The sequence below is a fragment of the Papio anubis genome, chromosome X (genome assembly GCF_008728515.1).
Source record: "Papio anubis isolate 15944 chromosome X, Panubis1.0, whole genome shotgun sequence".
In the NCBI taxonomy this organism is placed as follows: Eukaryota; Metazoa; Chordata; class Mammalia; order Primates; family Cercopithecidae; genus Papio; species Papio anubis.
In genome coordinates this window covers 50,520,135-50,546,657 of record NC_044996.1, presented here as the reverse complement: position 1 = coordinate 50,546,657, position 26,523 = coordinate 50,520,135, and the positions used below count along the sequence as shown (strand labels likewise).

Genomic DNA, 26,523 nt, shown 5'->3' with positions numbered 1-26,523 from the left:
ACATATACATATGGCTTTATATACATATAACTACAGATTAATGTCTTTGGTATAGCTTTCTCTATATATAGCATATACAAATTGTGCATAAATAGCATATACATTATTTATAAGTGCATATATATAGACACACACACACACATATATACATACATACACACACAAAAAGAGGTGTAGGAAATTATTTATGACCTATATTGAAGACATGGGGTTAATATGCTTGGCATATAAAGATCTCTTAATAGAGAAATTGGCAAATAGGAACAACAGAAAGCACAAAGAACTATGTAAATATACAATAAACATTTGAAAATGTGCTCAACCAAATGAAATGGCAAATAAAAATCCAGAGATATCATAATAAGGAAAACAGGTAAGGTAATATATTACATACAGGGTAATCACAATTTTGCAAAGAAATGTATTTTATGTGTATATACATTGGAGTGTTTTGATATATGAGAATACATTACAGAAAGAGAAACAATCTGAAGAATATGCACCAAGTGATTAATATTGAATGGATAATGAAGTACCTAAAATTACTACTAAAAATTGCTAATATGTGTTGGATCTTTCAGCTCTCAAGCAATGCTGTGAGGTGTATTTAGAGAAAGCATTCAGTCACTTTTCTTATTGGTAGAATGTAAGATTAGAAGTATGAGTATTCCTTTAACAATAAAAATCAACTTGAATCTCCAATGGGCTTTCCGGCTAAAAGCTGAAGGCCAAGTAAAAACCTTGGAGCTAGGGCATTTTTTTTTTAATCTCCCTGCTTCAACTTACTGTTCATAGCACGTGCCACCCAAAAAAGATAAACGAAGCCTGGTGCTAATAAAATACTTAGGTTATTCTCTGATATCCTCATTTTTTAAGGTGTATATAAGATACCTTTTCTCCTTTGGATTTTTCAAATGTCTGAAGTGTTCCTAAGATAATTATGTAAGTCATAAAACAGCAGTTATTGTGAAAATGAATGATGATTTTAAAATTATATCCATTGATAGACATACTTCGGCAGTAAGATCATTAAATCTTCTTAAACGTGTACTAAGTTCAGGCTATATAAATTCAAATTGTAATTATGATAGGTCACATTTTTTAGTGTTTACAAGAGCCTAGCAGTGTTCAAGGACTTTGTCTGGGTTGTGTTTTATTTAATCTTTACAACAACAACCCTATAAAGGAGATATACTTATTTTCCTCATTCTACACAAGTGGAAATCCAGGCACACAAAGGTTAAGTAACCTGGCCAAAGCACCTAACACCATTCCTCTCGTAACAGCTGAAAAAGTTTTAAAATACACTGACTCCAGATAGTTTATTTTTTAAGCTCCCAAAGGACAATGTACTTTTTTGTTTTATTTTTTTCTCTTCCAAATTTTACACAAAATGAAATTGACATGAAGTAAGTGACTCAATGGCAGCCAACTAGTGAGTAGATGGTACTGAAATTTGAAGGCAATCAGTCTGTTAAGAAAATGTCATTTGTTTAATAACATCAGTCCATGAGGTTTGAAGTTGAGCAAAGCCCTCCATACCTTACATCAGTGAGCATTTTAATTTTAAAAGCAGTGATAATTATAATACAGCACACTATTTATAAGACAACTGGACTGTTGAAGATGCCCTGGACTATTGATAATTATTTCTGCAAAAGGGAAAACAACAGGCACAGAAACAGATTGGAGATAGCCTATAGAGGATGGGGAGAAGGATTGACTTCTAAGAGACATGAGGAAATTTGGTGGGGGGAGGCGGGTGATGGAAATGTTCTGTATGTTGATTGTGGTGGTGAAGTTATACTAGGCATACGTTTGTACAAACCCACAGAACTGTACACCTAAGTGATGGTATTAGGAGGTGGGGCCTTCGGGAGGTGATGAGACTCATAACTGGGATTAGTGGCTTCATAAGAGAGGCCCCAAAGAAACCCCTTGCCCCTTCCACCATGTGAGGTTACAGCAAAAAAGGCAGTCATCAATGAAACAGGAAAACGCAATCATCAATAAGCCTGTCACAGAACACACCACGGCATGAAGCTATGCCATAATTTATTTAATCTGATCAATATTTAGATTGATAAATATTTAGATTATTTTCAATCTTTTATTATTTAAAAGAAATCTTCAGTGAATATTCTTGTATCCACCGTATTTTGCAATGTGCAAATATTACTTCAGGGTAGATTCTTAAAGTGCAATTTCTGGTCTATGGCTACGTGCATTTGTGTATTGATAATTGCCAAATAATCATCACAGACGGTATAACAATTTGCATTTCCACTAACAACATACAGTAGTGCCAGTTTTCCAACCCTTTCTCCAATAAAATTTGTCAAAAGTTTTGTTGTTAATCTGATAGATGAGAAATAATATACCATTGTAATTATATTTTGCATTTGCTATTATTAGTGAGATTAAACATTTTCTCAAATGTTTAAAACATACTGATGTGTCTTTTTGTGAAGAGTCTGTTCATATACTTGCATATTATTCCACTGGATCATTGTTCATTGGTCTTTATGAATTCATAGGTGTTTGCTAATATATTGAAGAACTTAATAATGCATAGTTGTGAATATGAATAGAAGACAGAAAAAGAAACCACTAATATCAATCAAAATTAAATATATCCCCCAAAATTTTCATTACAAATATGAGATAGTAAGATATCCCAGGCTTCTTTCAAAAATATATTTTAAAACATCCTTATTCCCTTCCTCCATTAAAATCAGAGCTGCTACTGTATGGCTGACTCTGATCTAAGCCCTGGGGTTACAGGCAGCAGAGACAAAGACACACCTGTGAATTAGCATTGATCTGCAAAAAACAGAAGGTACCGGTGGAATTCTCATGACTCAGTAGCCCCTCACCTCCTTCAACCCTTGACTGACTGTATTGTTTACTATGTGCTGAAGATACATTGCTGAACAAGACGGAAAAAAAAGGGGCCCTTCATTCAGGCAACTTCCAGTTTAACAACCCAAACTCCCCACCGCTTCAAAGGGAGAATAAAATATTTTATATACTCAGAGGAAAAGAGCACATGCATTCATTAGGAAGGGTGCAGGGCTCAGAGAAAAGGTGCAGTTGAGGAGAGCACCTGGGATCTGGGATCTGCCTTGAGGAAGGGCACCAACAGCGGTCCCCTCTCCTGACAGAAAAGTGGAAGAGGTGCTAAGACCATCCCTACCTGGTGCCATCAGAGAGGGAGGACTGTTATGACCTCCTGTGGATCCTTACAGGGAAAAGCCCTCTTTTGGGGGCAACTGTGGGGATGGCACAATGCCAATGTGAGCCACCATTTGAAAGGAGAAAAAGCGGTGTGGCAGAATGAGTCTGGTGCAGACCAGTGATTAGTTTCCTAGGATTAGAGGTCTATGTCTACCTTCTTTTAGAAGAGGGGCAGCGGTGAGGCCATGATGAAAGCCCTTGCCCCAGAGTTCACTTAAGAGCAGGTGTTCCTTCTTCCCTGGCATGGCTCCATGAAGCAGGGAAGGAAACGCACAGGAGGACCACCCTAGAGCCCCGGGCCTGTCTGGCCTGAAATTGCCTCTCCTCCCTAGCCCACAGTCCCAATGCTCCTTCTACTTCACTGGGCTTTTGGGGGCAGAAAATGTGGTCGGTAACGCCTCGAAGGAGCCCACAAAATGAGGAGGGAGTTGGCTCACCAGTACAAGGTATTTTGGTGTTAATCCTATTCCATGAGTACAGAGTTGTTTTTCTCAAGCCTATGCTCAGGCCCTGAATATTTAGGTGGGGAAAATACTGTGAGAATGGAACGCATACACACTGGGGTAGTTTGGTATTAATGTCATCTCTCTGCTTTCCCTACATCCCCATCCCACTTTATCTTTGACTATTTCAATGCAAGACATATGCTGGGCAATAACGGTGAAAAGACTCAGGTAAGAGGAACAGAAAAAAGATGAAAGGATGTTTGATACTGATCTGCAAGTCAGGCTGCATCAGCTTTCCAGCGGCCTCATCAGGACCTTGACCATTTCGTGTAGAAAATTAAGGGCTGTAAATTTCCCTCCTAACAATGCTTTAGCTGCATCCAAGATTCTGGTATGTTGTCTCTTTGTTCTCATTAGTTTCAAAGAACTTGATTTCTCCCTTAATTCAATTATTTACCCAGGAGTCATTCGGGAGCAGGTTGTTCGATTTCCATGTAGTTGTGTGGTTTTGAGGGAGTTTCTTAATCTTGAGTTTGAATTTGATTGCACTGTGGTCTGAGAGACTGTTATGATTTCAGTTCCTTTGCATTTGAAGAGGAGTATTTTACTTCCAATGTGTACTTCCATGTGATCAATTTCAGAGTAAGTGCCACATGGCACCGAGAAGAATGTATATTCTGTTGTTTTGGGGTGGAGAGTTCTGAAGATGTCTGTCAGTTCCACTTGATCCAGAGCTAAGTTCAAGTCCTAAATATCCTTGTTAATTTCTGTCTCGCTGATCTGTCTAATTGGAGGTTCTGGCCAGGGCAATCAGGCAAGAGAAAGAAATAAACCAGGTATTGAAGGAACATATCTCAAAATAATAAGAACCATTTATGATAAACCTACAGCCAACATCACACTGAATGGGCAAAAGCTGGAAGCATTCCCCTTGAAAACTGGTACAAGACAAGGATGCCCTCTCCCATCACTCCTACTCAACATAGTATTGGAAGTTCTGGCTAGGGAAATCAGGTAAGAGAAATAAATAAAGGATATTCAAATAGGAAGAGAGAAGCCAAATTGTCTGTGTTTGCAGATGACATGATCCTATATCTAGAAAACCCCACTGTCTCCACCCAAAAGCTCCTTAAGCTGATAAGCAACTTCAGCAGAGTCTCAGAATACAAAGTCAGTGTGCCAAAGTCACATACATTCCTATACACCAACAACAGACAAGCAGAGAGCCATATCATGAATGAATTCCCATTCACAATTGGTACAGAGAAAATAAAATAACTAGGAATACAGCTAACAAGGGAAATAAAGGACCCCTTCAAGGAGAACTACAAACCACTGCTCAAGGAAATCAGAGAGGAAACAAGCAGATAGAAAAACATTCCATGCTCATGGATAGGAAGAATCAATATCATGAAAATGGCCATGATGCCCAAAATAATTTATAGATTCAGTGCTACTACCATCAAACTACCATTGACATTTCTCACAGAATTAGAAGAAACTTTTAAAATTCATGCAGAACCAAAAAAGAGTTCATATAGCCAAGACAATCCTAGTAAAAAGAACAAACCTGGAGGCATCACACTACCTGACTTCAAACTATACTACAAGGCTACAGTGACCAAAACTGCATGGTTCTGGTACAAAAACAGACACACAGACCAGTCGAACAGAATAGAGAACTCAGAAATAAGACTGCACATATACAGCTATCTGATCTTCAATAAACCTGATAAAAACAAGCAATGCAGAAAGGATTACCTATTTAATAAATGGTGTTGGGAAAACTGGCTAGCCATATGTAGAAAACTGAAACTTGACCCCTTGCTTACACCTTATACAAAATTTAACTCAAGATGGATTAAAGACTTAAATGTAAAACCCAAAACTAAAAACTCTGGAAGAAAATTTAGGCAATACCATTCAGGACATAGGCACGGGCAAAGATTTCATGACGAAATTGCCAAAAGCAATTGCAACAAAAGCAAAATTTGACAAATGGGATCTAATTAAACTAAAGAGCTTCTGCACAGAAAAACTATCATCAGAGTGAACAGGTAACCTACAGAAGAGAAAATTTTTGCTGTCTATCTATCTGACAAAGGTCTAATATCCAGAATCTACAAGGAACTTAAATTTACAAGAACAAAACACCACCATTAAAAAGTGGGCAAAGGACATGAACAGACACTTCTCAAAAGAAGACATTTATGCGGCCAACAAACACATGGAAAAAAGCTCAACATCACTGATCATTAGAGAAATGCAAATCAAAATCACAATGAGATACCATCTCACACTGGTCAGAATGGCAATTATTAAAAAGTTAAGAAACAAGAGATGCTGGCAAAGTTGCGTAGAAATGGGAACGCTTTTACACCGTTGGTGGGAATGTAAATGAGTTCAACCATTGTGGAAGACGGTGTGGCAATTCCTCAAAGATCTAGAACCAGAAATACCATTTGACCCAGCAATCCCATTACTGGGCATATACCAAAGGAATATAAATCATTCTATTACAAAGATACATGCACACGTATATTCATTGCTACACTATTCACAATAGCAAAGATGTGGAATCAACCCAAATGCCCATCAATGATAGGATTAAGAAAATGTGGTACATATACACGATGAAATATCATGCAGCCATAATAAAGGATGAGATCATGTCCTTTGTAGGGACATGGATGGAGCTGGAAGCCATTATCCTCAGTAAACTAATGCAGCTACAGAAAAACAAATACTGCATGTTCTCACTTATAAGTGGAAGCTGAACAATGAGAACACATGGACACAGGGAGGGGAACAACACACACTGGGACCTGTCAGGGGGTGGGGTGGGGGGAGGGAAAGCCTTAGGAAAAATAGCTAATGCATGCCAGGCTTAATACCTAGGTCATAGGTTGATTGGTGCAGCAAGCCACTATGGCACACGTTTGCCTATTTAACAAACGTGCACATCCTGCACATGTATCCCAGAACTTAAAAAAAAAAAAAGAAAAGAAAAGAAAACGAAAATTAAGGGCTGGGAGGGGGGACTCGAAGGAACACAAAGTTTGCGGAATCGATTAGTATGTATTCTCCTATCTTAGTCTTGACTCTCTTTGCCGACTTCCCTACCTTGGGCCCCACCCCGAGACCGCCCATTTCAGTGGGCCTCTGTGTTTGGAGAGATGAACTTCTAAAGACTGGAACACTTCCTCCTGTCGGCCAGAAGAGATTTCCTGACACCACAGCTGAAAACCAGTGTGCATTTCAGTTCAGGAAAGAACGGTAGGCTTGCTGCGGAGAGCTCCCGCAAAAGGGAAACTAATACAGAAACACTCTGGTATTTGTATGCCTCTCTTGTTCCAGCGCCGTTTTCCCTATATCCGGAACTCGCCCCTGCGCATTCCAATACCTGAAGCGGCCACAGGGTACAGGACCCGGAGCCCGCCTACAGAAAGAGTCGCGGCGCTAGACAAAGCCCGATATCACTCCGCTTCCATAAGCCGGATCCCCATAAACTACGCAGTAGCTCCTCCCACTGCCGATGTGGGTAACCCGGACGAGGAAGAACCTCGTCTGCGGAGGACAAGGTAGATGTTAAATGGTAACTACGCTCGAGGTTCTGAGGAGCCCTGGGAACAGGAAGGAGAAAAGAATACCAAAATTGACAACAGTTTGCCAATCGCAGTCTTTAATCTGATAAAGCGGTTATCTCGTCTTGAGTCCCAGGTGCCGGGTCAGTACCCATACACAGCCGCCGCCATTGCCTCGAGTCCTTGTGTCTGACTGTCTGTTCCTGCTGCTGTATGACACAGCACCTCGAGGCAAGGAAACAAGAAAACTGCCTCTGATCCAAGCAGAGAAGGTCGGTGAGAAAGTGGGCATTGCTTGGTGGTGGATGTGGCTATCGGAGGTGAACACTGGTTACGCGACCTGGTCATGGGGGGCGGGCGGTGAGGAGAGAGAGACGGGTAATAGGAATGGCACACAACAAGAAAAAAAAAAATGATCTGCCTTTTGCTAGCTTGATTTCCATACACTTGGTCACCTCAGACCATGTTTGGGAAGAAAAAGGTTGCAGCTTCTAGCAGGGAAAAGGCAGACTAGATAAGAGGAAGAGAGGGCTGCTTCCATAGGCGAGGACAGTTGTCTGGAGAGCCCTGAGAGAGAGAGAATGTAAAAAGAGGTTGTAAATGTTTGATAATCAAGGCTCTGTATTCGAAAAGGGCCTCATGTCTTGGTTACTGGTCTGACCGTTAATAACCACGTCTGTCTCTCTCTGTCTTTCATTTGTTCTTTGGGTGTGTATGTGTAGATCTGTTCCTAAGTTTGCAGCACTCCATGTTTCTGTACAGATCTGTAGGGGACAGCAGACCACAAGGGGAGAGGATAAGGAAAAGAAAATTGGCGTGGTTTTTACAGAGTGGGCAGTACTTGGAGGCAGTACTTGGAGGTTGTAGATGGCTAAGATTAGAGTAGGCAGGAGTGTAAGGGAGCCTCCAGAACTCTCTGCCAGCTTTCCTAACATGTCCTCCCTTACCCGCATTATGTTGCAGAAAATGTAGGCTTTGGGAGAGAGGAAGGAAACATAGGAACCCAGATAAAATATGGAAATAAATACTTTTCGTTTTTTTCCCAGCCTCCGTGGTTTGTCTAGGCATTTCATCCCTGCTGACACCACTACTACTACCCTGTAGGGATGTTTGAGTTGTCTCTGTATAGGAATTGTCAGACTTTGAGAATAGAGCAGAGGGGCTTGAAGATTTAGGAGTGGGAGAAAAAGGGGAGATAGAAAATGTTTGCCGAACAGGTATCTGTATCCAGAAAGAATCTGTGCCCTGGGTGCTGGTCTCTACCAAAGACAACCTCAACTGTCTCCTGTGTCTTCATTTATTGGTCTCTGTTTTTGTGCATCCCTGTAGGTAGATCTGTCCCCAGGTCTGTGGAACTGTCAGTTGTGAAGTTTTGTAAAATGGTCACCCAACTTAAAACTAGGAAATTACAAAGAAGAGAAAATTGCCCTGTATCTGTTAAGGTTGGTGTAAAGGTACAGGGACGGGAGCAACTTTGACTAGAGAATTCCATCTCTTCTGTTTTGTCATTTTACTAGTTATGCCCATCCGCCCCACCCCCTGCTGCTGCTGATTTAGTTGGGAGTCTTGGTAAGTTGTGGGGATACAGAATACTAAGACCTGCCTTTCTCACTCTCCACTTGCTTGTCCTGCTCTCGTGCTTAAGCCTAGTCTAATCTGAATGAGGGACATTCTAGGGCAATCACTGAAGAGGAAGATGGTGGGCAATAGGGAGGAGAAGGAGAAGTAGCCCTGAAACAAAGCAGTGGGGGAGAGGGGACTAGGAGGAGGGAAACACTAGACAAAATGTATCTGGAAAGGCAAGAATCGGGGCCAGGGACCAAGGTCTGTCACCAGGAGATCAGTTTCCACATTCTCCTGTTTGTTTATTTGTCCATAGGTCTGCCTGTAGATCTGCTGTAGGGCTTGTCACCATTGGAAGCAAGGTAAGGAGGAGAAAGTTACTCCAGATCAGTGCAGGTTGGTATGAGTATGGGAATTGCCTGGGTAGACCTGTAGGATGGAGTAGTGGAGAGCTGCTTGGCTCTAGCAGGGGTCAAGAACCACTAAAGGGATTCCTCAGCTTCTCCTCCAGTTTTCCTACTCCTTATGCTCCTGTTTGGTGACTGGAAAGAAGGTTGATAGCACTTGGAAGTGTAGGGAGTGGGTGAAATGAAGGGAGAGAGAGTTCGCTAATTACCTACCTCTCCCACCAAGCACTGAATCTCCATATTCTCCTGTCTCCCTGTGCTAATCAGCATGAGGAGAAAAAAATTGAAAGAGACTCAAAGCCCCATTTCCTTCCTCCACCCCTAGGTCCTACTTCAGTGGCAGATCTGGTGGCCTTGGAGTGGCTGAAGACCACCACCCTCTACAGGGCTGGGCCCATGCACAGCCATCCTTCCCTACCTTGAGTGAGCTTCCTCTGCATGTTTTCTATATCACTGGCAGAGCCTGTAGTTGGAAAGGGGACAGAGTGACTACTGGACTTTGTATGAAACCACCAACCGGGACAGACCTTCAGTCAAGGCTGAGACAGGGGTGGGGGTATATAACTTGTCCTTACCTTAAACTTGGAACATGGTTGACTCTGGGACAGAAGCAAGGGCTAGAGGAAAGGCTGAGGCTGGCCTGCAAGATGGAATCAGTGGTCCTGCCACTGCTAGAGTGAATGGTAAAACCCAGACCAAGGCAGTGGCTGAGGCAGAACTGAAAACAGAATCAGTGACCCAGGCCAAAGCTGGTGATGGAGCAATGACCAGGATGCATAAAGTGACCTACAGGGAGGCTATGGCTGTGACAAGGGAAGTGAGCAAGATGGAAGATACAACTAAGAGTAGAGTCATGGTTGAGACTAAGACAAAACCCCTGGCAGAATGCAGTATAGTGCCACAAACCAAGTCAAAGGCCATGCCTATGTCTGGGGTCAGTGCTGTAACCAAATCTGAAGTCAAGGTTGTTGCTGTCATTGAGGCAAATATTAGGTCCTATGCCAAGTCACATGATAAGGCCAATACTGGGTCCAGACCTGACAGAAGGGAAGAGGCCAGCATTGGGATGAAATCCAGTGATGAGGATGAAGAAAATGTATGCTCCTGGTTCTGGACTGGAGAAGAGTCTAGTGTAGGTTCTTGGTTCTGGCCTGAAGAAGAGACCTCTCTTCAAGTTTATAAGCCCCTACCTAAGATCCAGGAAAAGCCCAAGCCCGCACACAAACCCACACTTACTATAAAACAAAAGGCAATAGCATGGTCAAGGGCCAGGTATATTGTCCTAGTTCCAATTGAGGGAGGGGAGCAATCCTTGCCTCCAGAAGGAAACTGGACCCTGGTTGAGACTTTGATTGAAACTCCTCTGGGGATTCGACCTTTGACCAAGATCCCACCTTATCATGGGCCTTATTACCAGACCTTAACTGAGATAAAAAAAGAGATTAGGCAAAGGGAAAAGTATGGGCCTAATCCGAAGGCCTGCCACTGCAAATCACGTGGCTTTAGTTTAGAGCCTAAAGAGTTTGATAAACTTGTTGCCCTCCTTAAGTTAACCAAGGATCCTTTCATTCATGAAATAGCTACAATGATAATGGGCATCAGTCCTGCTTATCCATTTACTCAAGATATAATTCATGATGTAGGTATTACTGTTATGATTGAAAACTTGGTCAATAATGCCAATGTTAAAGAACACCCTAGAGCTTTAAGTATAGTGGATGACAGCTCTGAGTCTTCTGAAGAACCAAAATCAGGGGAATCCTATATACATCAAGTTTGTAAAGACATAGTCTCTTGCCCTTTGAACTCCCCTGTGCAGCTGGCTGGACTGAAATTACTAGGGCACTTGAGTGTAAAATTTGATGATCACTCTGTGATTACCAGTTATATTCCAGATTTTCTCACCTTGTTAAACAAGGGAAGTGTCAAAACCAAGTTTTATGTTTTAAAAGTGTTTTCGTGTTTGTCTAAAAATTGTGCCAATACAAGAGAATTGATCAGTGCCAAAGTACTGTCATCATTGGTTGCACCCTTTAACAAGCATGAGTCAAAGGCCAATATTCTTAATATTATTGAAATATTTGAGAATATAAATTTTCAGTTCAAAACAAAGGTGAAGCTATTTACCAAGGAAAAGTTCACTAAATCTGAGCTTATTTCAATATTCCAGGAAGCAAAACAGTTTGGTCGGAAACTCCAAGACTTAGCAGAGCACAGTGATCCTGAAGTGAGAGATAAAGTCATAAGATTAATACTCAAACTCTGAATACCCCTCTGTTCTCATAAAGCCTCAAACAGTTTTTTGGAGTTGCAATATGAAACCAATGCATATTATAATTATAAATTCAATACTCATGTTTTCCATGTTGATTGAGGGAGGCAATTTTATGGATACCAATTAATCTTGAGATCCTGAACATGTGCTGATTTTTATTGTGCTATATAATATAAATTGAGATATTTTTAGTATTTCTGCAACGTGACCTGATAATGAATCTATTCATCCTGAGTAAGCTATACTTCTGTGCTTTATATTGATATAAGTGTATTCTTTTGAGATTTTATTTACATGTTATTAATAAAGTTGCATGCTGAAACTGGTGAAAATATTGTCCTAGTTCTTCAGTTGAAATCTAGTCTTGGGGGATAAAGCACAGAGAGCATAAAGATGATGAAGAACACTGCCTGTGTGTCTGTAGTGGGGCACAAACAAAACAAGTTCACATTGACAGATTATTTAGTTTCAACATACTCAAGGAGTAGAATCACTCTATGCATGAAGACAGGACTGTGCTATTAGCTGTCTGTAGGCTCCTACTGATAGGGCTTCAGATGAGGAATGAAGCCCTATCTGGGCAACTCTGGGGAAGGGAGTAAGGAGGAACCACAGATGCTTTCACTGTAGTCTCAGTTCCAGAACTTGTGCTCAGGTTTTCACATAAAATGTCTCATCAGGATGCCTTGAAGCTTTTTAACCCCAAGAGGATTCCTGGTTCTCACCCCTATTCAGTAAGCCATGGACAGCTGCACAGGAAGTGTGGTTCTGAAGGGACCCAGCCCCACTGTGCCTTCAACAGCTCCCTCCCTATCCAGGGGTATCAGATTTACTGCTTCGTCTGCGATTCTCTCCCCCTGAAGTCCTGGGCCTCAGAGGAGAGTCTTTCTGGGGATTACCCACTGAAACTGCTTCATAGATAATCTCGTCTGTCTCATCCTGGTGACTGTTTACTCCTTGCCTTTGTTTTCTGGCCAATGTTTGGACTTGGTGATTTGTATCACAGTTGGTAGCAGCCCCTTGTTTGTGCTGATTCTTTTTGGTCAGAGCTCAGCTCTATGTATGGTATAGCCACAGGATACCGAATTCCTGTAGAAATGAGTAGTTAGGGAGAAATTAATTCACATAAAACCCACTGTTCTGTGTATTTGCATAGTTATAGAACTGAAGCCATGTTGTCTATACTAAGCTCGTCCTGTTTATTCTTAACAAAAGCTAGGTTCTCTGCAAGGGTTTGTGGAATAGAATGACAATGTATAGTTTAGGATTTTGGGGTCACCTCTGCCTCTTTTACCCCCTGCCTCTTTTACTGTTAATTTACTGCCCAGAATTGGGAAATATAAATATTAGGATCAATATACAAATGGTGGTCTTTCTGTTGACCTTCCTCTCCTAACTTTTTATGCATTTAAGGGAAGGTCTGAAGTGGAAAATCTCAATATGGTGTAATGGATCCCTACTTTTAATAGCTATCTCTGGTTTAATTTCTACTAGGATCAAGTGTGAATCTATTGCCGTACGTCTAAAAGTTTAAATGAAGCACAATTAGCTACACTTGTGCATTAAGAGAAACAAGCAAGGTAGTTTTTCTGCAGTGTGAAACTTCAATTTAGATGATTTTTGAAGTTCTTTATAACATCTTTTAATCCACAGAACTCCTGTAGCCTGTAATACCAGCTGTGGGTACTACTCTCAGTGTTGGAGATCATGAAAATACAATTGGACCAGACCCTTTGGAAATAATTCTGTGTCTCAAATGCCCTGTGGAGCACACACTTAATCAGTTGATGGCTATGGAATTTTCCAACATCAGCTAAAGAGAAGGGTGAGTGTGGGGTGTGTATGTATTTGCGTCAAAGCACAAAGTTGATGGTCTCTCCTTGGATGGGAATTGTGGGATGCGAAGTCATCTCCTAGATTGTTCTTGAGGTGTCATCTGTTGATGGACACTTAGGTTGTTTCCATCTTTTGGCTGTTATGGATATTGCTGCAGTGAACATTGGAGTACAAGTATCTGTTTGAGTCCCTGATTTAAATTCTTTTGGGTATATACCTAGATGTGGAATTGCTGGGTTGTATGATATGTTTAGCTTTTTGAGGAATTGCCAAGCTGTTTTCCACAGTGCCTGTACCATTTTACATTCCCATCAGCAATATGCAAGGGTTCCAATTTATCCACATTCTTGCTGACACTTGTTATTTTCCATTATTTTTTAAATAGCCATCTTAGTAGGTGTGAAGTGGTATATCATTGTGGTTTTAATTTGCATTTCCAAAAGTCTTATGATGTTGAGCATCTTTTCATGTGCTTATTGGCCATTTGTGTATATTTTTTGGAGTAATGTATGTTTAAGTTCTTTGCTCATTTTTAATTGTGTTTTTGGTTATTGTTGCGTTATAGGAGTTTTAAAATATATGTGTTCTGGATACATGCCCCTTATTAGCTATATGATTTGCAAATATTTTCTCCTGTTCTGTAGGTTTTTTCACTTTTGATGGTGTCATTTGATGTGCAAAAGTTTTTAATTTCAATGAAGCCCAGTTTATCTATTTTTTCTTTTGTTGCTGATGCTTTTGGTGTCATATCTAAGAATTCATCGCCAAATTCAAGGTCACAAAGAGACCCCTGTGTTTTCTTCTAAAAGTTTTATAGTTTTAAACATCAGAGTAATTAGTGTGTCTATCACCTCAAACATTGATCATTTCTTTATTTTGGGAGCATTCAAAATCTTTTCTCGCTATTTGAAAATATACAATTATTTATTGTTAATTATGTCACCCTACGCTGCTATAGATCATTAGAACTTATTCCTCCTATCTTGCTGCAATTTTGTATCTGTTAGCCAACCTTTCCCTCCCCATTCCTTTCCCTATATTCTCTTAACTTTTAATCGAAAAAAAAAAAAAAACACAGTTACTTTTGCACCATCCTAATAGTAACCACTATTCTATACTCTACTTCTATGAGATGAGCTTTTTTAGCTTCCACATGTGAATGATAATATGTGGTATTTATCTTTCTGTGCCTGGCTTATTTCACATAGTGTCCTCCAGGTTCATCCATGTTTTCACCAATGACAGGATTTATTTCATTGTTATGGCTGAATGGTGGTCTGTTGTGTATATATTTTTTTATCCTTGCATCTGTTTATGGGTACTTATGTTGATTCCATATCTTGGCTATTGTGAATAGTGCTGCGATAAACATGAGAGTGCAAATATCTCTTTGATATGCTGATATCCTTTCTTTTTGATACATACCCAGCAGTAAGATTGCTGGATCATATGGTAGTTCTATTTTTAGTTTATTGAGAAATCTCCATGCTGTTTTCCATAATGGCTCTACTAATTTACATTCCCACCAACAATGTATAAGAGTTCCATTTTCAGGCCGGGCGCGGTGGCTCAAGCCTGTAATCCCAGCACTTTGGGAGGCCGAGACGGGTGGATCACAAGGTCAGGAGATCGAGACCATCCCTGTAGCTAACCACGGTGAAACCCGTCTCTACTAAAAATACAAAAATTAGCGGGCATGGTGGTGAGAGCCTGTAGTCCCAGCTGCACCGGGGAGGCTGAGGCAGAATGGCATGAACCTGGGGCTGGAGCTTGCAGTGAGCTGAGGATCGGCCTGCACTCCAGCCTGGTGACAGAGCAAGACTCCGTCTCAAAAAGAGTTCCATTTCTCTACATCCATACCAGCAATTTTTTTTTTTTTTGTCTTTTGACAATAGCCATCTGGGGTGAGATATCTCATTGTGGTTTTGATTTGCATTTCCCTGATGATTAGTGATGTTGAGTGTTTTTTCATATAATTTTTGGCCACTGGTATGTCTTCTTTTGAAAAATGCCTATTCAGATCATTTACGAATTTTTAAATTGAATTATTTGTGTTTTTGTTGTTTAGTTGTTTGAGTTCCTTGTGCAGTCATGTTCTACACAATGTTTCAGTCAATGATGGACTGCATGTATGACAGTGGTCCCATAAGAATATAATACCAAATTTTTGCTGTACCTTTTATATGATTAGATACGTGAATATTTACCACTGTCTTACAGTTGCCTGCATTATTCCATACAATAACATTCTATATAGGTGTGCAGCCTAGGAGCAATAGGCTACACTATGCAGCATAGGTATGTAGTAGGCTATACCATCTAGGTATTTGTAAGTAGTACTTTTCTTCTTCTAAGTAGAAGAGCTTTCTTGTTCTTCCACTTTTAGAAGAGCTTAAGAAAATCTGCATCTATGATAGTCTCATGATGATGAAAATGCCTAAGGACACATTTCTTAGAATTTATCCCCATGGTTAAGCAATACATGACTATATATTCTGGATATTAGTCCCTTGTCAGATGAATAGTTTGCAAATATTTTCTCCCATTCTGTAGATTGTCTCTTCACTCTCTGATTGTTTCTTTTGCTGTGCAGAAGCTTTTTAGTTTGATATAATCCCATTTGTCTATTTTTGCTATTTTGCCTGTGCTTTTGAGGTCTTATCCATAAAATCTTTGCCCAGACCAATGTCCTGAAGCATTTCTCCTATATTTTCTTTTTCTAGTAGTTTCATAGTTAGATTTAGGTGTATAATCCATTTTGAGTTGTGCTAGGAAACCTAGATATCCATATACGGAAGAATGAAACTAGACCTCTGTATCTCATCAAGTACTGCAGAATTTTGATTACAGTAGTTTTGTAGTACATTTTGAAATCAGGAAATGTATGTGCTCCAACTTTGTTCTTCTGCTTCAAGATTGTTTTTGTTTTTCTGAGTCCCTTTCCATTCCATGTCAATTTTAGAGTCAGCTTTTCCACTGATACAAAAAAGTCTTTGGAATTTTCAGATTGAAATTTTGCTTGGGAGTATTGCCCTCTTTATAATATTTAGTTTCCAATCTATAAACACATAATGCCCTTCCATTTATTTTGGTCTTTGACTTCTTTTAGCAATAGTTTATAGTTTTAGGTATGTAAGTTGTTCACCTCCTTAGTTAAATTTATTCCTAGGTATTTCATTCTTTTGTATGCTATTGTAGATGGAATTATTTTCTTTATTTTTCAGATTGTTCATTGCTGGTGTATAGAAACATAACTGATATGTGTGTGTGTTGATTTTGTCACCTGCAACTTTGCTGAATTTATTCACTCTAGTAGCTTTTTTGTGGATTCTTTTGAAATTTCTCTCTATAGGGTCATGTCATCCACAAATAGAAATACTTTATCTTCTTTTCTCTTATGTGGTTACCATGTATTTCTTTTTCCAGTCTAATTGCTCTGGCTGTAACTTGAATAACAGTGCTGAAAATGGGCATGCTTGTCTTGTTCCTGATCTTTCCTTACTATTGAATATGATATTAGCTGTGGGATTTTTGTAAATGTCTTTTATCGTGGTAAGGAAGTTCCTTTCTCTGCCTAATTTTACGAGTGGTTTTTAAAGGGTATCAGGTTTTATCAGATATCTTTTTTGTATCAACAGAGGTGATCATGTGCAGACTTTTTTGTTCTATTCAAGTGGTATGTTACGTTGTTTGACTCTCTTATGTTGACCACCCTTGCATTTCTAGGATAAATCCCACTTGATCATGGTATATAATCTTTTTAATATGCTGTTAGATTTGTTGTGCTGGGATTTTGTTGATAATTTTTGCATCTATATTCATAAGGGATATTGGTATGTAATGTTTCCTTGTGATGTCTTCATCTGGTTTTGGTATCAGAGTAATGCTGGCTCCATAGAATTAGTTAGAAGATGTTCCCCCTTCTACTTTTTGGAAGAGCTTGAGAAGGATTGTTGTTGACTCAAAGTCTTTATGTTTGTTGGAATTGTCTAGTGAAACCATCTGGTCCTGGAATTCTCTTTTTGGGGAAGTTTTTGATTACTGGTCCAGTTTCCTCACTATTTATGGGTCAGTTGAGATTTTCTATTCAGTTCAGTGTCTTTTCTATTCAGATTTGGAGTCAGTTTATATAATTTACATGTGTTTTTAAGAATTTGTTGATTTCATCTAAGTTATCTAATTTGTTGGTGTATAAATGTTCATTGTGTACTTTTAACCTTTTAAAATTTCTGTGTGGCTGGTAATAATGTTCCTCCTTTCTGGTTTTAAATATTTGTGTCTTCTTTTTTGTCTCTAGCTAAAAGATTGTCAATTTTCTTTATCTTTTTGAAGAACCAACTTTTGGTTTCATTGATTCTTTCTACTGTTTTTCCATTCTCTATTTTGTTTATTTCTACTCAAATCTTTATTATTTCCTTCCTTCAGTTAGCTATGGGTTTCGTTTGCTCTTCTTTTTCTAGTTCCTCAAGGTGTAAAGTTAGGTAATTGATTTGAGATCTTTCTTATTTTTTAATGTAGGTGTTTATAGTATAAACTTCTCTCTGACTACTGCTTTTGCTGCATCCCATAAGTTTAGTTATGCTGTTTTTGTTTTTATTCATTTCTGAGTATTTTCTGATTTTCCTTGTGATTTCTTCTTTGACCCATTGGTTATTTAAAAGTGTGGTGTTTAATCTCCATATATATGTGAATTTTTTATTTTTCTTTCTGGCGTTGATTCCTAGCTTCATCCATTGTCAGTGAAGATATTTCACATGATATCAGTCTTATAAAGTTCATTGAGACTTATTTTAGAAGAATGTGTTTTTGCTATTGTTTGGTTCAGAGTTCTATATGTGTCTGTTAGGCCTAGTTGATGTGTACCACTGTTCAAGTCCTGTATCTCTTTATTGATCTCGAGTCTAGATGCTCTGTTCATTTTTAAGTGTGGCGTTTGAAGTTTCCTACTATTATTATAAAACTGTATTTTTTTTCTCTTCATTTCTGTCAGTGTTTGCTTCTTCTTAGGGACTTTCGCTTTCCTGCTTATTTACATTCTCCTGTATTTTAACCCCACTATTTTTATAGGTTTCTCCATATCTGCATGGAACATATACTCATTTTTACCTCGGGAGGAAAAATATCCTTTTCCCAACACTAAACTTACACTTTTCCAGTTATCTTTCTCTCTACCCTTTCAGAATAATCAAGTTTTCCGCATTTGTTGTTTCTGCTTTCTTATCTCCTACCCAGTCCTCACACAATTGCAATCTAGTTTCTTTCTCCACTACTCGACTAACACTTTGCCACAGTGTCACCAAAGCCTCCATATTCCCTAAAAAAAGCAATTTAATTTTTTAAAAATTTTATGTATACGTGCTGTTATGGAATAGTAATGTTTTCCCCCCACTTTTGATGTATCCTTACATGTAGTGGAATCTTTATTAGAATAACATCTCTGACTTTTCTGTGTCCCCACCCTTACTCTTACCCTTTTCTCTTCCCTTTCTTGTTCCGCAGAGGACTATGTCCCTCTTTGCTGTGTCTTGGGCCATAGGCAATTTTTTTTTGTTTTAGTGGACACTAGAAATCTCCTTACAAAGGGATTATATCATCTGATGCTTCCTCAGTATATCAGAGTCCCTCATTCCCCACATACTCACCAGCAGTACTACCTGCATATTTAAACATATCTACCAATCTGATAATGAAAATGGTATCTCTTTGTTTTATGTTTTTACTAATGTTGAAGACAATAAATAAGCTCTCTAAACTCACAGAAAAGAATCAAATTGGAAATACAAATTAAAATCAAATACAAATACAAATCAATTTGTAAGCAGCAAAATGCTTATTAGAAAGATTTTGGAGGCTGAAGAATTGTCTGAAGAGAAAAGCATTTTTTCTTTGTCTGAACTTAATATTCAAAATTCCTGATATACAAATAGAAGTCATTTCATAGCACTAACAAACTTGAGTTTACTATTATAAGAACTTTTATTCTTTTAGCTGTTTCAAATATGTTGAGACACTTCAGATAATTATAAGTTATTGATAATTAGCATGTAATAAACGATGATTCAAAACTTCAACACTAAGATTACTAAGCTCTTCTTGAAGGAAGTTTCTATTCAAAATGTGTAAAAGCTTAAATCATCTTGGTGGTGGTAAGAACAGTTTAGACAATCATCTTTGTACTATGTAAAATAAAATCTGACAGTTTATTTTGTAAAATATAGTTAACACATTTTTGTTGATGTTCATTCACAACTAATGATGTTTTTTGTTTTTGTTTTTTTTCTCACGGAGTCTTGCTCTGTCACCCAGGCTGGAGTAACAGTGGTGTGATCTTGGCTCACTGCAGTCTCTGCCTCCTGGGTTCAAGCGATTTTCCTGCCTCAACCTCCAGAGTAGCTGGGACTACAGACATGCACCACCATGCCCGGCTAATTTTTGTATTTTTCGTAGAGATGGGGTCTCACCATATTGGTCAGGCTGGTCTTGAACTCCTGACCTTGTGATCCACCTACCTCAGCTTCCCAAAATGCTGGGATTACAGGCATGAGCCACCACGCCTGGCAGTGTCTTCTTATTACTGACCTAGTTGAATACCTGAAGTTGTGGGAACAGGCTCTATAAAGTATGAAATTCTATTTTCTTAGCTAAGAAATCTTTTTTCTCTCTAACATGATATTTATAGGATTTTCAAACATGTCTAGATCTCACTGGTGTTAATGTTTTTGGGGGAATTGATTTATTTACCAGAGAAGAAAGTTAGACACACTGAAATATATGATCCAAAATGAAAAGTGAGAAAATGGTTGTGTATGCAAACATATGATCTGATCTCCTGTGTTAGAACTCCATTCTGTGCTACAGCAAATCCCATAATCTGATTGCACTAAAGTGACCCTAAGCAGTATATATATTTATATATATATGTTTAATTAAGAATTCTATGTCAATATTGTTTGTTCTCTGGTGGGGATTTATTTCATTGAGATAACATAATTGAAGTAATTTTATGCTCTTCAAAGCACCTTAGATGATAAACCCTAGCCCAGAGCTGAAGATTCATCCCTCAGTGAGACAATGACTAAGTACACAAAAAGGTTGTGCTTCTAGAGCAGGGCTCTCTTATCATCTTTCAATTCCTTAAACAGATAATAATTTATTTTGAGTAAAAAGTTTTGGTTAAACAGAAACTTAAGTGAATATTACCCCTTGGTATGTAAATCCCAAGTGAATAAGAAGCAAGAGAAAATGGCTCAGAGGTTTTCCCTTTTTGAGACTCCTGTTAATGTGATTTTTCTAGTATACCAAAAATTATGGTATTTAATGTTTAAATAACTTTACCAATCAATAAAAAGACCAGTAACACAATTAAAAACTAGGCAAAGGACTTTAATTGACATATATCCAAAGAAGATATACAAATGACCAATAAGCACATGAAAAGATGCTCAAAGAAATTTGGTCTTTAAAATTTGGTCTTTAAAGAAATGCAAATCAAAACCATAGCTACACCACTCCACACTCACTAGTATGTCTATACTTTTTTAATGGAACCTAAGTATTGGCAAGGATGTGGAGAAATTGGAACTCTTGTACATTGCTTGTGGGAATATAAAATGGTAAAGCCACTGTGGAAAATAATTTGATAGTTTTTCAAGTGTATCACTTTCATTCACTTCTCGTTTCCTTTTTTTTTTTTTTTTTTTGTATTTTTTTCCAGGTTTTTTTTTTCCTCAGTGGTTACTCTGGGTGTTACAATTAATATCTTAACTATATAATACCCAAGTTTAAATTAGTACCAACTTAGTTTCAATGATATAGAAAATTCTGCTCCTTTATAATTGCATCTCCCATGTTATTGTCACAAATTCAATCTTTATATACTGTGTGTCTATTAACAGATTTATAGTTATAGTTTTATGCATTTGGCTTTTAAAACATACAGGGGAAAAAAAACAGAAGTAAAACACCAAAAATGCAATAATACTGGCTTTTTGAAAAACTGACCTTGTATTTTACAGTAGTTTTAGGTTTACAGAAAAATTGAGCAGAAAGTACATACAGAAAGCTCCCATATATTACTTTTCTCCCATACCCCATCTCTGCCACCCAGTGCCCACAGGTTCCCATATTATTAGCATCTTGTATTAGCATGGTACTTTTTTTTATAATCGATAAATGAATACTGCTACATTATTATTAACTAAAGTCCCTAGTATATTTTAAGGTCTGTCCATAAGTTGTACATTTCATTTTTTTAAAACCATTATAGTAAAATACACATGACATGAAATTTGCCATTTTAACCACTTTTAACTGTCCAATTTGGTGGAGTTAAGTGCATTCACATTGCTGTGCAACTATCACCACTATTGATCTCCAGAAGTTTTGCATCATTCCAAATTAAAATTATACATGTTAAAAAATAACTCCTTGTTATTCCCTCCCATCAGCCCCTGGGAAGCACTATCCTACTTTCTTTCTCTACTAAGTCTTTCATGCACTTTGAGTTAATTTTTGTATATTGAGTAAGGTAAGGTCCAACTTTTTTTGTGTTTGTGTATGGTTATCCAGTTGTCCCAGCACCATTTTTTGAAAACACTGTCCTTCTCCAAGTAAATAGTCTTGGTAGCTTTGTCAAAAATCATTTGAACATATTCTTGAGGGTTTATTTCTGGGCTCTCTATTCCATTGGTTTATATGTCTGTCTTTATTCAAGTACCATACTATTTAGATTACTTTAGTTATATATAGTAAGTTTTGAAACCAGGCGGCATTAGTCCTCTGACTTTGTTCTTCTTTTCCAAGGCTGTTTTATCTATTCATTGTCCTTTGAGATTCCATATGAATTTTAGGATAGTTTTTTCTATTTGTGCAAAACACATCATTGGGATTCTGATAGGGATTACATGGAAGCTTATAGATTGCTTTGGATTGTATTGAAAACAACATTAAGTCTTCTGATTGATTAAATAGTATATCTTTTCTGGTGTTCAGTGTATAAGTCTTTGGCTTCCTTAGTTAGGCATATTTTTAAGTATTTTATTTTTTTGATTCTATAGTAAATGAAATAGTTTTTTTTAAATTTCCCTATCAGATTGTACATTGTTAGTATACAAAATACACCACATTTTTGTTTGTTGATTTTGTATCCTGCACTTTTGCTGAAATTGTTTATTAGCTTTAACCATTTCTGGGGGAAATCTTTGGGGTTTTCTATGTATATAATCATGCCATCTGTAAACATAGATATTTTATTTTTTTTCCATTCCAACTTATATGCCTTTTATTTATTTCTCTCTTTTTTTTTTCTTGGACTAATTGCTTTGGCTAGAACTTTAAATACTATGTTGAATAGAAGTGGAAAAACGCACTTCTTGTCTTGTTGCTGATATTATGGGAAAAGCTTTCAGTCTTTCACCATTGGATATGTTGTTAGCTCTGGGCTTTTCATGTATGTCCTTTGTTTTGTTGAGGAGTTGAGGAGGTTTCCTTTTATTTCTAGGTTGTTGAGTGTTATTTTTTTCATGAAGGATTGTTGAATTTTTCTAAAATGCTATTTCTACATGAATTGAGATGATGATGTGGGTTTTTTTTCTCTTAATTCTGTTAATAGGGTATAGTATATCATTTGATTTTTGTATGCTGAACCATCCTTACATTCCAGGCATAAGTCCCTCTTGGTCCTTGATATGGTTTGGCTCTGTGTCCTCACCCACATCTCATCTCAAATTGTAATCACCATGTGTGGAGGGAGGGACCTGTAATCCTCACCTGTTGAGGGAGGGAAGTGATTGGATTATGGGGGTGGTTTCCCCCATGTGGTTCTCATGATAGTGAATTAATTCTCACAAGATCTAATGGTTTTATAAATGATAGTTTTCCCTGCACGCTCACTCACCTGCTGCCATGTAAGATATGCCTGCCTCTCCTACTGCCATGATTGAAAGTTTCCTGAGGCCTCCCCAAGCATGCAGAACTGTGAGTCAATGAAATTTTTCTTTTATAAATTACGTAGTCTCAGGTAGTGTATTTATAGCAGTGTGAGAATGGACTAATACAGTAAATTGGTATTAGAGTGTGGGGCACCATAGAGAGTGGGGCACTGCTATAAAGATACTTGAAAATGCGGAGGCAACTTTGGAACTGGGTAATGGGCATAGGTTGGAACAGTTTGGAGGACTCAGAAGACAACAGAAAGATGTAGGAAAGTTTGGAACTTCCTAGAGACCTGTTGAATGGTTTTGACCCAAATGCTGATACTGATATGGACGATGAAGTCCAGGCTGAAGTCGTGTCAGATGAAGATGAGAAAATTCTTGGGAGCCGGAGCAAAGATCGATCTTGTTATGCTTTAGCAAAGAGACTGGCAGCATTTTGCTCTTGACCTAGAGATCTGTAGAACTTTGAACTTTAGGGAGATGATCTGAAATTGGAATTTATGTTTAAAAGGGAAGTAGAGCATAAAAGTTTGGAAAATTTGCAGCCTGATGATGCAATAGAAAAGAAAACCCATTTTCTCAGAAGAAATTCAAGCTGGCTGTGGGAATTTGCATAAGTAAGGAGGAGCCAAATGGTAATCACCAAAACAATTGGGAAAATATCTCCAGAGCATGTAAGAGATCTTGGTATCAGTCCCTCCCATCACAGGCCTGGAGGCCTAGGAGGGAAAAATGGGCTGGGCTCAGGGCACCCCTGCTCTGTGCAGCCTCAGAACTTGGTGCCCTGTGTCCTAGCTGCTTCAACTCCAGCTGTGGCTAAAAGGGGCCAAGGTACAGCTCAGGCTGTTGCTTCAGAGGGTGCAAGCCCCAAGCTTTGGTGGCCTCCACATGGTGTTGGGCCTGTGGGTGCACAGAAGGCAAGAATTGCAGTTTGGGAACCTCTGCCTAGGTTTCAGAGGATGTATGGAAACGCCTGGATGTCTAAGCAGAAGTCTGCTGGAGGGGTGGAACCCTCATGGAGAACCTCTGCTAGGGCAGTGTGGAAGGGAAATGTGGGGTTGGAGCCCACACACAGAGTCCCCACTGGGGTACTACTGCCTTATGGAGGTGTGAGGAGAGGGCCACCATCCTCCAGACCCCAGAATGATAGATCCACTGACACCTTGCACTGTGCACCTGGAAAAGTCACAGTCAACACCAGCCTGTGAAAGCAGCCATGAGTGGGGCTGTACCCTGCAAAGCCAAAGGGTCAGAGCTGCCCAGAGCCATTGGAGCCCACCTCTTGCATCAGCATAACCCGGATGTGAGACATTAAGTCAAAAGAGATCATTTTGGAGCTTTAAGATTTAATGACTGCCCTGCTGGATTTCGGACTTGGATGGGGCCCGTAGCCCCTTCATTTTGGCCAATTTCTCCTCTTTGGAACAGGAGCATTTACCCAATGCCTATACCTCCATTGTATCTAGGAAGTAACTAACTTACTTTTGATTTTAAAGGCTTGTTGACAAAAGGGCCTTGCCTTGTCTCAAATGAGACTTTGGACTGTGGACTTCTGAGTTAATGCCTAAATGAGTTAAGACTTTGGGAGACTGTTGTGAAGACATGATCGTGTTTTGAAGTGTGAAAAGTCATGAGATTTGGGAGGGGTTGGGATAGAATGATATGGTTTGGCTCTGTGTCCCCACCCAAATCTCATCTCAAATTGTAATCCCCACGTGTTGAGGGAGGGACCTGTAATCCCCACCTGTTGAAGGAGGGAAGTGATTAGATTATGGGGGTGGTTTCCCCCATGCTGTTGGCATGACAGTGAGTGAATTCTCACAAGATTTGATGGTTTTATAAATGGTGGTTTTTCCTGCACACTCCCTCTCACCTGCAGCCATGTGAGATGTGCTTGCTTCCCCTACCACTATGATTGTAAGTTTCCTAAGGCCTCCCCAGCCGTGCAGAGCTGTGAGTCAACTAAACCTCTTTCCTTTATAAATTACCCAGTCTCAGGTAGTATCTTTATAGCAGTGTGAGGACAGACTAATGCAGCCATGGAGTATAATTTTTTAAATATGCTGCTGAATTTGGTTTGCTAGTATTTTCTTGAGAATTTTGCATAAATATTCATAATGGATATTGGTTTATGGTTTTTTTTTTTTTTTCTTTTAGTACCTTTGACTTTGGTATCAAGCTAATAGGACGTAGCCCCTCCTCTTTCCTTATTTTTTAAAGAGCTTGAAAAAGATTCCTGTTAATTCTCCTTTAAATATTTAGCAAAATTTACTAGTGAAATGATCGGGTCCAGTGTTTTCTTTGTTGGGAGGTTTTTTGATTACTGATTTGATATCCTCACTAGTTATAGATCTGTTCAGATTTCCTATTACTTAATTATTCAGTTTTGGCAAATTGTATGTTTCTAGGAATGCATCCATTTCATCTAGGTTATCCAGTGTTTTGGCATGCTGTTGTTCATAGTACTCATACTCTTTTTTTGTTTCTATAAAGTGGTAATACTATTTCTGCTTTCATTTCTGGTTTTATTAATTTGAGTTTTCCATCATTTAAAGTCAATCTAGCTAAAGGTTTGTCATTAAAAAATATTTTTGAGTGCTGACTTTTGATCTTACTAATTTTCCTTGTTGTTTTCTACTCCATATTTATCTCCATTCTAGTGTTTATTATCTTCTTTCTGCTGGCTCTAGGCCTAGTTTGTCATTCTCTTTCTGATTCCTTAAGGTGTATAGTTGTTGATTTGAAGTTTTCTTCTTTTTTTTTTTTTTTTGATGGAGTCTTGCTCTGCTGCCCAGGCTGGAGTGCAGTGGCACAATCTCGGCTCACTGCAACCTCCATCTCCTGGGTTTAAGCTATTCTCCTGCCTCAGCCTCCCAAGTTGCTGGGACTACAGGCATGGGCATGCGTCACCACACCAGGCTGATTTTTGTATTTTTAGTAGAGACGGTGTTCCACCATGTTGGCCAGGCTGGTCTCAAACTCCTGACCTCAAATGATCTGCCTACCTCGGCCCCCCAAAGTGCTGGGATTACAGGCCTAAGTCACCTTGCCCAGCCTGAAATTTTCTTATCTTTTTACCCTAATGCTTATTATCTCCTTATTGCCTTAAATTTCACTGAGTTCTGCTCTTTTATGATTTCTTTGTTCTGCTCAATTTGGATTTAATATTCTCTTCTTGTTTTGGTTTTTAAAGATGGCATGCTAGATAATGTTATTGATACTTCTTTTTTCTGATATATC

General features: G+C 38.7%; 3 protein-coding genes across 4 annotated transcripts in view; all 3 read left to right on the top strand.

The window, feature by feature from the left end:
- Window positions 1-9,169, top strand: part of LOC101016566 (nuclear RNA export factor 2-like) — a 48,951-nt gene extending 39,782 nt beyond the window's left edge. The window contains 3 exon segments of the mRNA XM_031660587.1: window positions 7,041-7,264; window positions 7,404-7,645; window positions 9,147-9,169. Coding sequence (XP_031516447.1) covers window positions 7,041-7,264; window positions 7,404-7,645; window positions 9,147-9,169 — 489 coding nt within the window.
- On the top strand, window positions 6,923-11,844 carry ARMCX5 (armadillo repeat containing X-linked 5). 2 transcript variants are annotated; one of them, XM_021932470.2, is made up of 4 exons: window positions 7,207-7,539; window positions 8,597-8,709; window positions 9,147-9,192; window positions 9,563-11,844. In XM_021932470.2, exon 4 carries the CDS (start codon window positions 9,827-9,829, stop codon window positions 11,501-11,503), a length of 1,677 nt encoding a protein of 558 aa, XP_021788162.2. In that variant the 5' UTR covers window positions 7,207-7,539; window positions 8,597-8,709; window positions 9,147-9,192; window positions 9,563-9,826; the 3' UTR covers window positions 11,504-11,844. The 2 variants fall into 2 exon arrangements, with proteins under 2 accessions (XP_017809306.3, XP_021788162.2); XM_017953817.3 differs by lacking the exon at window positions 8,597-8,709 and having other exon boundaries at window positions 6,923-7,539.
- The window catches only part of LOC101016931, a 114,435-nt gene continuing 97,474 nt past the window's right edge, over window positions 9,563-26,523 (top strand). The window contains exons 1-2 of the mRNA XM_031660586.1: window positions 9,563-9,660; window positions 13,166-13,337. The gene's annotated coding sequence lies outside the window, so the exon portion shown is untranslated. The remainder of the gene's footprint in view (window positions 9,661-13,165; window positions 13,338-26,523) is intronic.

Coding starts and splice junctions, on each gene's coding strand:
- ARMCX5 (XM_017953817.3), top strand. CDS start 9,827: ATGGTTGACTCTGGGACAGAAGCAAGGGCTAGAGGAAAGGCTGAGGCT.